Source organism: Canis lupus, chromosome 20 (assembly GCF_011100685.1).
Source record: "Canis lupus familiaris isolate Mischka breed German Shepherd chromosome 20, alternate assembly UU_Cfam_GSD_1.0, whole genome shotgun sequence".
NCBI lineage: Eukaryota > Metazoa > Chordata > Mammalia > Carnivora > Canidae > Canis > Canis lupus.
In genome coordinates this window covers 52,799,712-52,813,853 of record NC_049241.1, presented here as the reverse complement: position 1 = coordinate 52,813,853, position 14,142 = coordinate 52,799,712, and the positions used below count along the sequence as shown (strand labels likewise).

At 54.3% G+C, this 14,142-nt stretch overlaps 1 protein-coding gene across 1 annotated transcript; it reads left to right on the top strand.

Annotated features, from left to right (window-relative positions):
- Window positions 1-193: 193 nt before the first annotated feature.
- On the top strand, window positions 194-13,743 carry XAB2 (XPA binding protein 2). Its single transcript, XM_038567446.1, has 19 exons — window positions 194-244; window positions 5,871-6,019; window positions 6,309-6,432; window positions 6,713-6,910; window positions 7,677-7,811; window positions 7,896-8,060; window positions 9,241-9,385; window positions 9,715-9,866; window positions 9,962-10,081; window positions 10,216-10,347; window positions 10,461-10,592; window positions 10,684-10,797; window positions 11,960-12,122; window positions 12,202-12,392; window positions 12,529-12,651; window positions 12,734-12,905; window positions 13,169-13,298; window positions 13,416-13,525; window positions 13,615-13,743. Exons 1-19 carry the CDS (start codon window positions 194-196, stop codon window positions 13,674-13,676), a joined length of 2,568 nt encoding a protein of 855 aa, XP_038423374.1. The 3' UTR covers window positions 13,677-13,743.
- Window positions 13,744-14,142: the final 399 nt, after the last annotated feature.

Here is a 14,142-nt window from a genome sequence, read left to right as displayed (position 1 = left end):
TGATGACGTCATCTTCGGGGCCTCGTCTCTGCTTCCGGTCCCTGGCCCTTTCTAAGCGAAAGTCAACAAACGCGGTCCGCGGGGTTGGAAAGGGCTCAACCAATAGGCAACAAGTCTGGCCCTGGGGGGGCGGGCCTTCAGAGGGAGGCGTCATTAGAGCGCGACTCCTGCCCGTACCTGGAGTCCCCGGAAAATGGTGGTGATGGCGCGTCTGTCCCGGCCCGAGCGGCCGGACCTAGTTTTCGTGAGTCCGCGGCGGGGCGGGGGGTGGCCCGTGTGGGGGCACCGACCTTGGATGCTTCCCGGGTTCGGGGCTTGGCCGCCTGGGGTGACCGGACCAAAACTGTGTCCACCCGAGGGCGGGACGTGCGGACCAGGCTGGCCAGGAGCAAAGTTCTGGCGCCGGAGTCCAGGTGGTCCGAGTGAAGAGCTGCTGTCGAGGTTAAGGGCCAGGAGGCCCGGGCCTCGGGCGGGAATGGGGACTCGCGGGGAGAGGGGAGGGTCGCCAGGCTAACTCTCGTAGAGGTCTGCGTCTGAAGTAAAGGCTAGTGACCCAAAGCCAGGGCTCTGGTTTCCGTGGTAAAGTCTTTGAATGTTTTGAGTAACAGCCTAGGTCTGGTACCGAGCGTTATCGTTTCTGGAATACAGGGCTTGGTGTGTGGATTAGGAGAGCTCCGGAGTCGGCGTGGAGCTGGTCGGGCGATCGCCGGTGGGATCTTGAAGAGTCCGAGACTTGGTGTCTTGGTATCTGCAGCACAGGCATATATGTCCTTGGATTTCGTTTCACAGATATTGTAGGGTTTTTTTTCTTTTTGTTTTCTTTCTTTCTTTTCTTTCTTTTTCTTTTTCTTTTTCTTTTTCTTTTTCTTTTCTTTTCTTTCTTTTTTGACAAATTGGAGATTTTGGGCAACCCTGCATCAAGCAAGTGTGTTGGCACCTTTTTCCAACAGCATTTGCTCAGTTCATGCCTCTGTGGCACGTTTTGGTAATTCTCACAGTATTTCAAACTTTTCTGTTACTTTTGGTTTGGGGGCACCAGGAGCCACGCCCATATAAAAGGGGAAGTTAATAAATGTTGTGGACTGTGTTCAGGACTGCTTCCTGGGTTATTGCCCACCTCTGTCCTTGGGCCTCCCTTCTCCCCCAGACATAACAATATTGCAGTTAGACCAATTAGTACCTTACAGTGGCCTCTAAGTGGTCAAGTGAAGGGAAGAGTCACACGTCTCTCACTTTTTTTTTTTTTTTAAAGATTTTATTTATTCATGAGAGACACAGAGAGAGAGAGAGAGAGGCAGAGACACAGAGGAAGAAGCAGGCTCCATGCAGGGAGCCCGATGCAGGACTCAATCCCGGGACTCCAGGATCACGCCCTGGGCTGAAGGAGGTGCTAAACCGCTGAGCCACCCGGGCTGCCCAGGTCTCTCTCTCTCTCTCTCTCTCTCTTTTTCTTTCTTTCTTTCTTTCTTTCTTTCTTTCTTTCTTTCTTTCTTTCTTTCTTTCTTTCTTTCTTTCTCTTTCTTTCTTTCTTTCTTTCTTTCTTTCTTTCCTCTTTCTTTCTTTTCTTTTCTTTCTTTTCTTCTTTTCTTTCTTTTCTTTCATTTTTTTTTAATAAATTAATTTTTTATTGGTGTTCAATTTACCAACATACAGAATAACACCCAGTGCTCATCCTGTCAAGTGCCCGTCACCCATTCACCCCCACCCCCCGCCCTCCTCCCCTTCCACCACCCCTAGTTCGTTTCCCAGAGTTAGGAGTCTTCATGTTCTGTCTCCCTTTCTGATATCTCCCACACATTTCTTCTCCCTTCCCTTATATTCCCTTTCACTATTATTTATATTCCCCAAATGAATGAGAACATACACTGTTTGTCCTTCTCCGATTGACTTACTTCACTCAACATAATACCCTCCAGTTCCACAGGTCTCACTTTAAATCACAAGCTAGGGCAGTGCGGGTGGCTCAGTGGTTTAGTGCCACCTTTGGCCCAGGGTGTTACCCTGGAGACCCAGGATCATTGAGTCCCACGTCGGGCTCCCTGCATGGGGCCTGCTTCTCCCTCTGCCTGTGTCTCTGCCTTTATCCCTGTGTGTCTCTTGTGAATAAATAAATAAAATCTTTAAAAATAAAAAATAGGGCACCTCCGGTGACGCAGCGTTTAGCGCCGCCTGCAGCCCGGGGTCTGATCCTGGAGACCCAGGATTGAGTCCCACGTCAGGCTCCCTTCATGGAGCCCGCTTCTCCCTCTGCCTGTGTCTCTGCCTCTCAGTCTCTCTCTCTCTCTGAATAAATAAATTAAAAAAATACTTAATTAAAAAATAATAATAAAAAATAAATCTGTCATCTTTCCGTAATAAATAAATAAATCACAAGTTAGAAATGATTAAGCTTAATGAAGGCGTGTTGCAAGCTGCGATAGGCCGAAAGCTAGGCCACTTGCACCAAACAGCCAAGTGGTGAATGCAAAGGAAAAGCTCTTGAAGAAAATTAGAAGTGCTACTTCAGTGAAGATATGAATGATAAAAAAGCGAAACAAACAGCCTTATTGCCGTTATAAGAGAAAGTTTTAGTGGTCTGGGTAGGAGATCAAACCAGCCACAACATCCCTGTAAGCCAGAGTCTTAACTCAGAGCAAGTCGGTAACTAGTTGGTTCTACAAAGGCTGAGAGAGGTGAGGAAGCTGCAGGAGACGAGTTTGAAGCGAACAGAGGCTGGTTCATGAGGTTTAAGGAGAGAAGCCACCTTTATAACAAAAGCGTAAAGTGCAACTGCAAGGGCTGATGTAGAATCTGTAGCAAGCTGATTGAAGATTTAGTTAAGATAATTAATGCAGGGCAGCCTGGGTGGCTCAGCGGTTTAGCACCGCCTTCAGCCCAGGGCATGATCTGGAGACCCAGGATAGAGTCCCACGTCAGGCTCCCTGCATGGAGCCTGCTTCTCCCTCTGCCTGTGTCTCTGCCTCTTTCTCTGTGTCTCTCATGAATAAATAAATAAAATCTTTTAAAAAAATAATTAATGAAGGTGATTACACAAAACAGACTTTAAAAACATTTTTTAAAAATTATTTCTCACAACCTTGAGATCAAGAATCAAACACCTAACCGACACAGCCACCCAGGCGCCCCAAACAGACTTTTAATATAAGTGGAAAAGCCTTCTCTTGGAAGAAGATACCATCTAGGATGTTCATAGCCAGAGAGAAGTGAGTGCCTCACTTCAGCACTTCAAAGGACAGGCTGACTGTATTGTCAGAGGCAAACGCAGCTGGTGACTTTAAGTTGAAGCCAGTGCTCATTTACCGTTCTAAAAATCCTAGGGGGATCCCTGGGTGGCGCAGTGGTTTGGCGCCTGCCTTTGGCCCAGGGCGCGATTCTGGAGACCTGGGATCAAATCCCACGTAGGGCTCTCCTGGTGCATGGAGCCTGCTTCTCCCTCTGCCTATGTCTCTGCCTCTCTCTCTCTCTCTCTCTCTCTCTGTGTGACTATCATAAATAAATAAAAATTAAAAAAAAAAAACCTAGGGCCCTTAAGAATTACACTAAATCTAGTTTGTGCTGTATAAGTGGAACAACAAAGCTTGGAGGATGGCCCATCTGTTTACAACACTGTTTACTAGATATTTTGAGTCCAGTGTTGAGACCTGCTCAGGAAAAAAGGTTCCTTTCAAAATATGACTGTTTGTTGACAATGCACCTGGTCACCAACAAGCTCTGGCAGAGATGTACAATGAGATTAATGTTGTTTTCATGTCTTCTGACATAACATCCATTCTATAGTCCACGGGCCAAAGAGTAATTTCAGTTTTCAAGTCTTATTATTTAATAAATACATTTTATAAGGTTATAGCAGCCAGCCATAGGTAGCGATTACTCTGATCTGGGAAAAGCAAATTGAAAATCTCCTGGGAAGGATTCACCATTTAAGATACCATTAAGAACATTCTAATTCCTGAGAAGAGGTAAAAATATCAACATTAACATGGTTTTGGAAGAAATTGATCCCAGCCCTCATGGCTGACTTCAAGGGGTTCCAGAGTTCATTGGAGGAAGTAACCACAGATGTGGTGAAGACAGCAAGAGAACCAGAATTAGAAGTGTAACCTACTCAGTCGGTTAAGTGTCTGCTTTCAGCTCGGGTCATGATCCCACGGTCCTGGGATTGAGCCCCACTTCAGGCTCCCTGCTCAGCAGAGAGCCTGCTTCTCTCTCTCTCTCTCTCTCTCTCTCTCTCTCTCTCTCTCTTTCTCTCTCTCAAATAAATAAAAATCTTTAAAAAAATTTTTTAAAAGAACTGGAGCCTGAAGATGGGACTGTATTGCTATAATCTCATGATAAAATTGGAATGAAGGAGGAGTTGCTTCTTATGGATGAGGAAAGAAAGGGGTTTCTTGAGATGGAATCTACCAGTGAAGATGCCGTGAAGATTATTGAAATGAAACAAAGCTTTTAGAATATTACGTAAATTTATTTGACTAAGCGGCAGCAGGGTTTGAGAGGATTGATTCCAGTTTGGAAAGAAGTCCTACTGTGGGTAAGCTATCAAACCGAACCACATGACTTCAGAGAAGTCATTCATGAAGGGAAGATTCCATTGACGTGGCAAACTTCATTTTGTCTTTTTTTTTTTTTTTTAATTGCTCCAGCCACCCAATCCCCGAGCAGCCACTATTCCGATCAGTCAGCAGCCATCACCATGGAGGCAAGATCCTTCACCAGCAAAAAGGTTACAATGCATTGAAAGCTCAGGTGGTGGTTAGCATTTTTTAGCAATAAAGTACTTTTTTCATCGAGGTACGTCAGTTTTTTAGATATGATGCCACTGCACACTTAATAGACTACAGTATAGTGTGAACGTAACTTTTACATGCGCTAGGAAAGGAAAAAGTTCATTTGACTTGTATTGTGATACTTTATTGTGGTGGTCTGGAACCGAACCTGCGGTATCCGTGAGGTATGCCTGTTGAAGTCTGGCCTCTTCACCAGGTTTTTGGTGTTTAGTATTGGTGAGGCTTGGTGTTGGTCCATGCCTTTCCCGAGGTAAAGGTTTAGCTTCTGTTGACCCTGAAAATAAAACTGCTAGTAATTTTACCAGCAAAGCGGGTTTATTCAGGAGCAGCAGAGGAATTTTAAATATAGAGATATGCAAGCTTTGGTAAAACCAGAGGCAAGTCTGGAGAACGAAGGAGAGGAATGTCACTTGACGGAAAAAGGAGTGAGCTAGCAGGGGCTCCTTTGAAGGAAAGTCTATGAGAAGAAGGTGATAGTTCAGGCAGTTTCTCATTGGCTTGGCTGTTGGCAGGCGAGGAGATAATCTTCCTGCTGGGGTAGAAAAGTTAGCTGCTTTCTGTTGGGGATGCAAAGTAGCTGTCGTCCTTTGGGGTCTACAGTTGACAGATCATAGAGCATGAGTGTTCCCACTTTGGGGCTTCCTGATTGCATTTCAAACGAGGTTTCTTTACTCATTTGTCAAGTTCTGGGGCAGAGTTGAACTACGCTCTGGCTAGCGGGAGCCTAAGATGCCAAAGGCCTGGTGTTCAGGAAGAGGCATGTTGTGCGGAGTTACAGCTTGGGGTCCAGGTCCCAGCAAGGCCTGGCATTGGACCAGGGAGTCTAAGGAATCTGGTGATTTGGGCTAGAGACTGGATGGCTTGATTTGGTGTCTGGGTGACAATCTCAAGTATGGCCCTAGAACCTTGATTGAGGAATCTGATGATCTGGGTCAGATCGTGGGCAGTAGAATTCTAAGGAGTAAAATCCAATCCTGAGTCCTAGTATCTGGGTGTCTGGTGACCTGGCTCTGATGAACAGTGGGACCTGGGACCATGCTCTGAGGGCAGGTCTCTCTTCTCCTCATTCCCTGGCTCCTGCAGGAAGAAGAGGACCTCCCCTATGAGGAGGAAATCATGCGGAACCAGTTCTCCGTCAAGTGCTGGCTTCGCTACATTGAGTTCAAGCAAGGTGCCCCGAAGCCCAGGCTCAATCAGCTGTATGAGCGGGCACTGAAGCTGCTGCCCTGCAGGTGGGAACCATTCCAGCTACCCCACCCACCCCAGCCCCCACCCCGGCTAATTCTGTTCTAACAGAACTGGCCAGGAGGTCCCAGGTGATTGCTGTTGTTCTGGCACTAAGCATCCGTCCCCTGACGGGTCAGCACACTTTCCCTGATGTCCCAGCCCTCCCCTGCCCATTGCTGAGACTTATCATCCTTCCCCAGGCCCCTTCTCCCAACAGTTGCTTTGTGGGGCAGGGCAAAGCATTCTAGGGTGCTGTAAAGCTGACCAGTCTTTGCCCCCTCCTGCATTCCCCAGCTACAAACTCTGGTACCGGTACCTAAAGGCACGCCGGGCACAGGTGAAGCATCGCTGTGTGACTGACCCCGCCTATGAAGATGTCAACAACTGCCACGAGAGGGCCTTTGTGTTCATGCATAAGGTGGGGAGGGCAGAGGCTGGGGGTGAGTGGGAGGTGGGCCCCCGCCCCCCGTGGAAATGGACGAAGTTGGGGGATTGGAGTCCTGCTGCTGTTACATATTTGCTGTTGAGCTCGACTTAGTCCTGGGGTGGGGGGGATTCTGGGTCTTGCTGCATTCTTGGCCATAGGACATCCAATGTCTTTGTGGCTGGGCCATGGTGCTGCCATAGGACATCCAGTGTCTTTGTGGCTGGGCCGTGGTGCCAGCAGCTCACAGCATGCCTCTCCCCCACACCTCCAGATGCCACGTCTGTGGCTAGACTATTGCCAATTCCTGATGGACCAGGGCCGCGTCACACACACCCGCCGTACGTTTGACCGTGCCCTCCGGGCGCTGCCCATTACACAGCACTCTCGCATCTGGCCCCTGTACCTGCGCTTCCTCCGCTCACACCCACTGCCTGAGACGGCTGTGCGGGGCTACCGGCGCTTTCTCAAAGTAAGCTTATGGGGGGCAAGGTGGGGCTGCAGATGGGCCGCTTCCTCACGTCAAGAGGTCCCCAGAACTGGCTTAACAGACACTAGCCCCTGGCAGGATGTTACCTGACAGAAAGTGGGGAAAAGGCTTCCTGAGACAGGCTTTTGTCTGTGATTTGTTTATTCTCCACACAATTTACTAGCATCTGCTGCAAGCCCAGTATTGAGACAGGTAGTGGGACAATGCGACAGAGACCATCTCTGCCCACATGAAGCTTTTGGTCTAACTGGGCAGACAGGTGCCCCTGAGCTGATCACATAAACTAGTAAAACTGCTACCACAAGAGGGCAGGTAATATAAGACGAATGGCTGTGGGAGTATTTCCAGGTGGAAACAAGGTGCAGGTGATGTGCAGCTTTCTTAAACTTGTAGCAACTGTCATAACATTTTGAAACTCTTAACACAGTGCTCTCCGGCTGGGGGACTTGTGGTAAAAGCAGGGCCTGGAATGTACATTGTCGTCTAAGCCAGACCAGTCAGGGCTGGGCTTGGACCATTGGGGCCCAGACTGGATCGCTGGGGCCTAGGCTGGACCTGCAGGGCTGAAACCAGACCAGTGGGACCCAGGCTGGACAGGTGTGGCTAAGGCTGGATTGGCCGGGCTTGATCTTAATCAGGACAGTGCGGGAGTGGCTGCCCTAGAGCTGCCGAGTGGGAGGGGGTGTAGTGGTATAGTGGTGTAGCTCCTCGGCCCCCCTGACTGCTAATGGGGCTGGTCACTGCGCAGCTCAGCCCTGAGAGTGCAGAGGAGTACATCGAGTACCTCAAATCCAGTGACCGGCTGGACGAAGCTGCGCAGCGCCTGGCCACCGTGGTGAATGATGAGCGCTTTGTGTCCAAGGCCGGCAAGTCCAACTACCAGGTGGGCCTGTGGGGAGGTGGGGGTGGGGCGGGAAGGCTTGCCCGCGGGGGCACAAGGCTGAGACCTGTCCTCCTGGCTCTGCAGCTGTGGCACGAGCTCTGTGACCTCATCTCCCAGAACCCAGACAAGGTGCAGTCACTCAACGTGGATGCCATCATCCGCGGAGGCCTCACTCGCTTCACTGACCAGCTAGGCAAGCTCTGGTGCTCGCTAGCTGACTACTACATCCGCAGTGGCCACTTCGAGAAGGTGTGCAGGCACGGGAGCCGATGAGGGGAGGGGGGCGGTACCTCCAGTGCAGGGCATTCCGGGGACACGTGTGGACAAGTGTGGGAGCAGACAACACATGCAGACGTGCTGTTGGTGCATACAGGTGCATGCCCTGCACACGTCTGCCTGCCTTCCTGAAGGCATGCCCACGTCAGGTTGGCCAGACCGGAGTTCTTCCTGGCTGTGTGGCCTTGGACCCGCTAAGCCTGGGTGTCCTCACTTGCAAAATGAGAGTAACAATTCCCCTCACCTTAGAGGAATGTGATGCTGTGCAGGTGCTTGACACGAGGGCCACTCCTGAATTGTTAGTGTTACTGTCAGTGTCCGTGTTAGCTTGCTGGTCATGGGGCAATGTAATGGCAAGCCCGGGGGTCAAGGAGTGCCTGGGGCTCCAAGAGGTCCCCAGAGGGGCTGGCTGGGGCTGCTGGAGCCTTGGGGAAGTGGGAGCAGAAGGGAATAGAGCTGGAGTAGAGAGGGGGCTGGTGAAAGCCAAGGAGGGGCTGGCTGTGCCTGCTAAGGGGATCTGCCAGCCAGGTGTGACGGGACAGAGGCAGGACCAGCTATGCATTTTGTACCCTGGAGCCACCACAGGCTGAGGCTGGTGGCCGGAGACCAGCCAGGAGGCTGCTGGAGCCAGTGGCCAGATGGGGAGCAGTGGGGCATGACCAGCCAGGGATGGGTGGAGAGATGGGGCCCAGGCTTAGGTGGGGAGTGACTAGGAGAATATGAGCTTCAAAAGTGGCATCTGGCAGGCAAGAGGGGTGCTCCACAGCACCTGTGGAGTCCTCCATGGCTGAGCCGAGGTTAGGGTCCCTGCAGTGTGCACCTGTAGGGGCTTGGGGTTGGTCACCTCATGAGTCTTACTGGGTGTCAGGCACCTTGCATTTCCCTTGAGCCTCATTCACTCTGTGCAAGGGACTGTCACTGTCAGTTTACTGGGGAGGAGCTGGGGTCCCAGATCACTGCAGCGGGGCCAGGGGCAGGGAACGGCTCCAGTCATGGCTCTGCTGAGTGTCACTGCTCAGAGCCTGATGGAGCTGGGTGACCCCGGGTCTGGACTGCTGCCGGGGTGGTGCTGTTAGGTTCCCTGTGTTTCGGCGGGTGGGCACGTGTGCCTCCTCCTGCCAGCATGTTTCTTTCACTCTTCCTGTGCCCACAGGCTCGAGATGTGTATGAGGAGGCCATCCGGACCGTGATGACCGTGCGGGACTTCACCCAGGTGTTCGACAGCTATGCCCAGTTTGAGGAGAGCATGATTGCAGCCAAGATGGAGACAGCCTCAGAACTGGGGCGTGAGGAGGAAGGTGAGCTGCCAGGGCAGTCCTGGGCTGGTGAGGAGAGAAGACCAGGCAGGCTGGCAGGGTACAGAGGGTCCTGAGTGGCTGGGGCAGGGGAGAGGCATGTCTCCAGGTCACTTGGGGGCCAGCAGGGAGGAAGGCCGGCTGAGTGGCCAGTGCCGGTGGAACCTCAGTGAGTAACTAGGACTGGGGGTACACCTCTGGCCTCGGGTGTCCAGTGGGGTGATTCTGCAAAGGCCAGAGCACTCAGTGGGGGTTGGAGAGGGTGGAGGGGCAGAGGTGGCTGTGTGCCAAGGCCCTTACTTCTGCTCCCCGGCCCCCTTCTTGGAGCCCAGATGATGTGGACCTGGAGCTGCGCCTGGCCCGCTTCGAGCAGCTCATTGGCCGGCGGCCCCTGCTCCTCAACAGCGTCTTGCTACGCCAGAACCCGCACCATGTACACGAGTGGCACAAGCGCGTGGCCCTGCACCAGGGGCGCCCCCGGGAGGTGTGTGATGGCCCCACCCCTTCAGCCGTGCAACCCCCCCACCCCCATCTGCCAGGGCCCCGGTTGCCCAGCCTGACTCCATTCCTCTCACCCAGATCATCAACACATACACGGAGGCTGTGCAGACGGTGGACCCTTTCAAGGCTACAGGCAAGCCCCACACACTGTGGGTCGCATTTGCCAAGTTTTATGAAGACAATGGGCAGCTGGACGATGTGAGTGCTGTGCCATTTGTGCATTTGTGTGCGTGTGTGTGTGTGTGTGTGTGTGTGCGAGAGCACAGATGCGTCCTTGGCCAGAGGAGGGGCAGGCAGGCAGGGTCTTAGCCTGCCCTCTCTCCGCTCGGTAGGCCCGCATCATCCTGGAGAAGGCCACCAAGGTGAGCTTCAAACAGGTGGATGACCTGGCCAGCGTGTGGTGTGAGTGTGGCGAGCTGGAGCTCCGGCACGAAAACTACGATCAGGCCTTGCGGTTGCTGCGGGTAAACACAGCCCGGGTTTGGGGCAGGGTGGGGGTGTATGTGCGCTGTGCTGTGTGGCTGTCCAGGCCCGGGAAGTCCCTGAGCTCTCTCCCTCCGCTGCCGACTCCCCACAGAAGGCCACTGCACTGCCCGCCCGACGAGCCGAGTACTTCGATGGCTCGGAGCCTGTGCAAAACCGTGTGTACAAGTCACTGAAGGTGTGGTCGATGCTCGCCGACCTGGAGGAGAGCCTAGGCACCTTCCAGGTGAGCTGCATGGCCAAGGGCCTATGGCAGGGGGTAGGATGGGGCTGCAGACTCTGCCCAGGACATACTCCGACCCACCCCTGCCCCACAGTCCACCAAGGCTGTATACGACCGCATCCTGGACCTACGCATCGCCACACCCCAGATCGTCATCAACTATGCCATGTTCCTGGAGGAGCATAAGTACTTTGAGGAGAGCTTCAAGGTGAGGGGGGCTGATCCTGAGATCCCAGACAGCAGTCTCGTGTTTAGTGCCGCGGTCGCTGTGTTAGTGTGCTCTGGGTACCCTGAAGAAGTGTCACAGATCAGGGAGCCTCAACAACGTAGACACGTTGTCTTAGTCTTGGAGATTGGAAGTAGATCATGGGGTTGGCGGGGCTGGTTTTTCCTGAGGCACCTCTTCTTGGTGTGCTGACGGCCGTCTTCTCCCCTTGTCTTCCCACCGTCATCCTCACGTGCGCGCGCGTGTGTGTTACTCTCCTCATAATGACTCCAGTCGTTGGATTAGGGTCCATTGTAATGAGCTCATTTTCATTTCCTTTTTATTCCATTTTTTATAGAGGAGTTTATTTATTTGAGAGAGTGCACATAGGCAGGGCAGGCAGAGGGAGAAGCAGGTTCCCCGCTGAGCAGAGAGCCCAAAGGGGGCTCCATCCCAGGACCCTGGGATCATGACCTCTGAGCCAAAGGCAGATGCTTAACAGACTGAACCACCCAGGGGCTCCACCTTCATTTCCTTTTTAAAGACCTCATCTCTACATACAGTTCCATTCTGAGGTCTGAGGTTATGGCTTCAATGGCGTAGAAGCCTGAGTCCGGCTTCTGTGTGTATGGGGGGGGGGGCTGGTGTGGGTGTGTGCAGGCTGCTCCTGCTCTGCCACTCAGGCTGTGGGTTGCAGGTCTGTGCACATGCACATGTTGTGAGGCCCTCGCTGCTTGGGCAGCTTTGGTGACGTGTGATACGGATACAGATGGCGAGGTTGTACGCAGCATACACACGTGCCACCCCCTGCCTGAGTAATGCAGGCCGTGCCTCTTGGCCCCGGGCATGTGAGCCTCCTCGCAGGGCTCTGGGCTCCAGTATCTGCTGAGGGTCCCCTCTCCTACACTCCTCCCCAACTCCCGACTCCCACCTCTTTTGCCCATAACATCACCTCCTGGTGTTGGTAAGTCCTAGTCCTGCCCTGTCACCGGGAGCCTAAGGGAGGCATATAGACGCTTTTGACTGTGCTGTGATTATAGGGAAGGGTGAGTAGGGAAGAGGCCACCTTGGTCAGCTCAGGGGAGAAGTGGGCAAGCTCCTGGTACTCTGAGCACCAGCTGTTCTCGCTGTGCGTCCCCACACACAACTCCCTCTCTCGGGGCAGGCGTATGAGCGTGGCATCTCATTGTTCAAGTGGCCCAACGTGTCTGACATCTGGAGCACCTACCTGACCAAATTCATCGCCCGCTATGGGGGCCGCAAGCTGGAGCGAGCACGGGACCTCTTTGAACAGGCGCTGGACGGCTGCCCTCCCAAATATGCAAAGAGTAAGACAGGCAGGGCGGGTGAGGGGAGGGACGTTCGGGGCCAGGCACCAGCCTCTGACCCGCTCTCCTCCCGTCACAGCATTGTACCTGCTGTACGCACAGCTGGAGGAGGAGTGGGGCTTGGCCCGGCACGCCATGGCCGTGTATGAGCGTGCCACCAGAGCCGTGGAGCCTGCGCAGCAGTATGACATGTTCAACATCTACATCAAGCGTGCAGCCGAGATCTATGGAGTTACCCACACCCGCGGCATCTACCAGAAGGCCATCGAGGTGCCCTGTGGGGGCAGATGGGGGTGGCTAGAGGATCGGAGCATGCCTGTGCAAGGGAACTCAGACGGGGCGTACTGGAGTCCCTGAGTGTGGGGGCCCCACTGACGCCCACCTCCTCTACCCCGCCCCCACGCAGGTGCTGTCAGACGAGCACGCCCGGGAGATGTGCTTGCGGTTCGCGGACATGGAGTGCAGGCTTGGCGAGATTGACCGTGCGCGTGCCATCTACAGCTTCTGCTCCCAGATCTGCGACCCCAGGGTAGGGGAAGAACCTGGTGAGTGGGCAGTGGGAGGCTGCACAGGCCAGCCAGCTCATGCACTGGCTCCCTCACACTCCACAGACCACTGGCGCTTTCTGGCAAACATGGAAGGACTTCGAGGTCCGGCACGGCAACGAGGACACCATCCGGGAGATGCTGCGGATCCGCCGCAGCGTGCAGGCCACATACAACACTCAGGTCAATTTCATGGCCTCTCAGATGCTCAAGGTGTCAGGCAGCGCCACGGGCACCGGTGAGCAGCTGCAGGCTACTCCTCACCCCGGCCAGGCCTTAACGGTAGGCCTGGCCTCTGCCCTCTGCCCAGCCTGACCTTCCAGTCTGGGAGCATTGGGGTTCACCTCTGCCTCCCCCACTGGAGACTGGGAACTCCTTGAGGGCTGGGTCCTCACACAGGTTGGGGCACCCAGAGCAAGGTGGGCCCAGGGGCTGAGGGCAGGACCCACAGGGAGGGCAGGACCCACTTATGGTGTCTGACCCCCACGTTCCCCACCCCAGTGTCAGACCTGGCCCCCGGGCAGAGTGGCATGGATGACATGAAGCTTCTGGAACAACGGGCAGAGCAGCTGGCGGCTGAAGCTGAGCGGGATCAGCCCTCACGGGCCCAGAGCAAGATCCTGTTCGTGAGGTAAGGGGGCACAGCAGGAGCCTAGGAGAGGGAGTGAGGCGGCACTTCAAGAGGGGAGGTGCCAGGAAGGCCGAGCAGTGGGACCCCCCTCCCTTATCCCTGACCTGCCCCCCACAGGAGCGATGCCTCCCGGGAGGAGCTGGCTGAGCTGGCGCAGCAAGCCAACCCCGAGGAGATTGAGCTGGGTGAGGATGAGGATGAGGACGAGATGGACCTGGAGCCCAACGGTAAGGGACCAGCTGGACAGGCAGGGTGGTTCGGAGGTGGCCGGGGCAGGATCTTCTCCTGGAGTGACCATGTCCTCCCCCTCCCCCAGAGGTGCGGCTGGAGCAGCAGAGTGTGCCGGCCGCCGTGTTCGGGAGCCTGAAAGAGGACTGACGTGACCCCTGATGGCCCTTGTGCCCCACCCCCCCCATCCTCCAATACAGCCTGTATTTGTATGTCACCGTCTGAGCCTTCTTCCTGCTGCCCAGGTGCCTGTAGGGACTGTGTGCTCTGTAGTGCTCTGGCCCTGGGCCCAGTCCCCCTTCCCTGCACCCCCCCACCCCAGCCCCAGATTGGCTGGCGCAGGAGGTGGGATTTTTGGGCTCCAAGCCAGGACACATGCTCCACCCTCACCCCGCAGAGCCAGTTCTGGACTCAGAGGCCAGTCTCTGCCACCTGAGGCCTCTTGGTTGGCCTGGCCCCCGACTGCCCAGTCTTGCCAGCCCTTCCCCACAGAAGCAGGTGGATACACTCAGCCTCTGCTCTCCAGACTGTTTCTTCCTGAGCCAGGGCGCTGACCTCCTCCCAAGGGAAGGCAGGTCAGCGAGCTTAGCAAGGTACTCCTCATCCTGGACAGCAG

Coding starts and splice junctions, on each gene's coding strand:
- XAB2 (XM_038567446.1), top strand. CDS start 194: ATGGTGGTGATGGCGCGTCTGTCCCGGCCCGAGCGGCCGGACCTAGTT. Junction 9,386..9,714: donor ACTGGGGCGTGAGGAGGAAG/GTGAGCTGCCAG, acceptor CTTGGAGCCCAG/ATGATGTGGACCTGGAGCTG. Junction 10,082..10,215: donor ACAATGGGCAGCTGGACGAT/GTGAGTGCTGTG, acceptor TCCGCTCGGTAG/GCCCGCATCATCCTGGAGAA.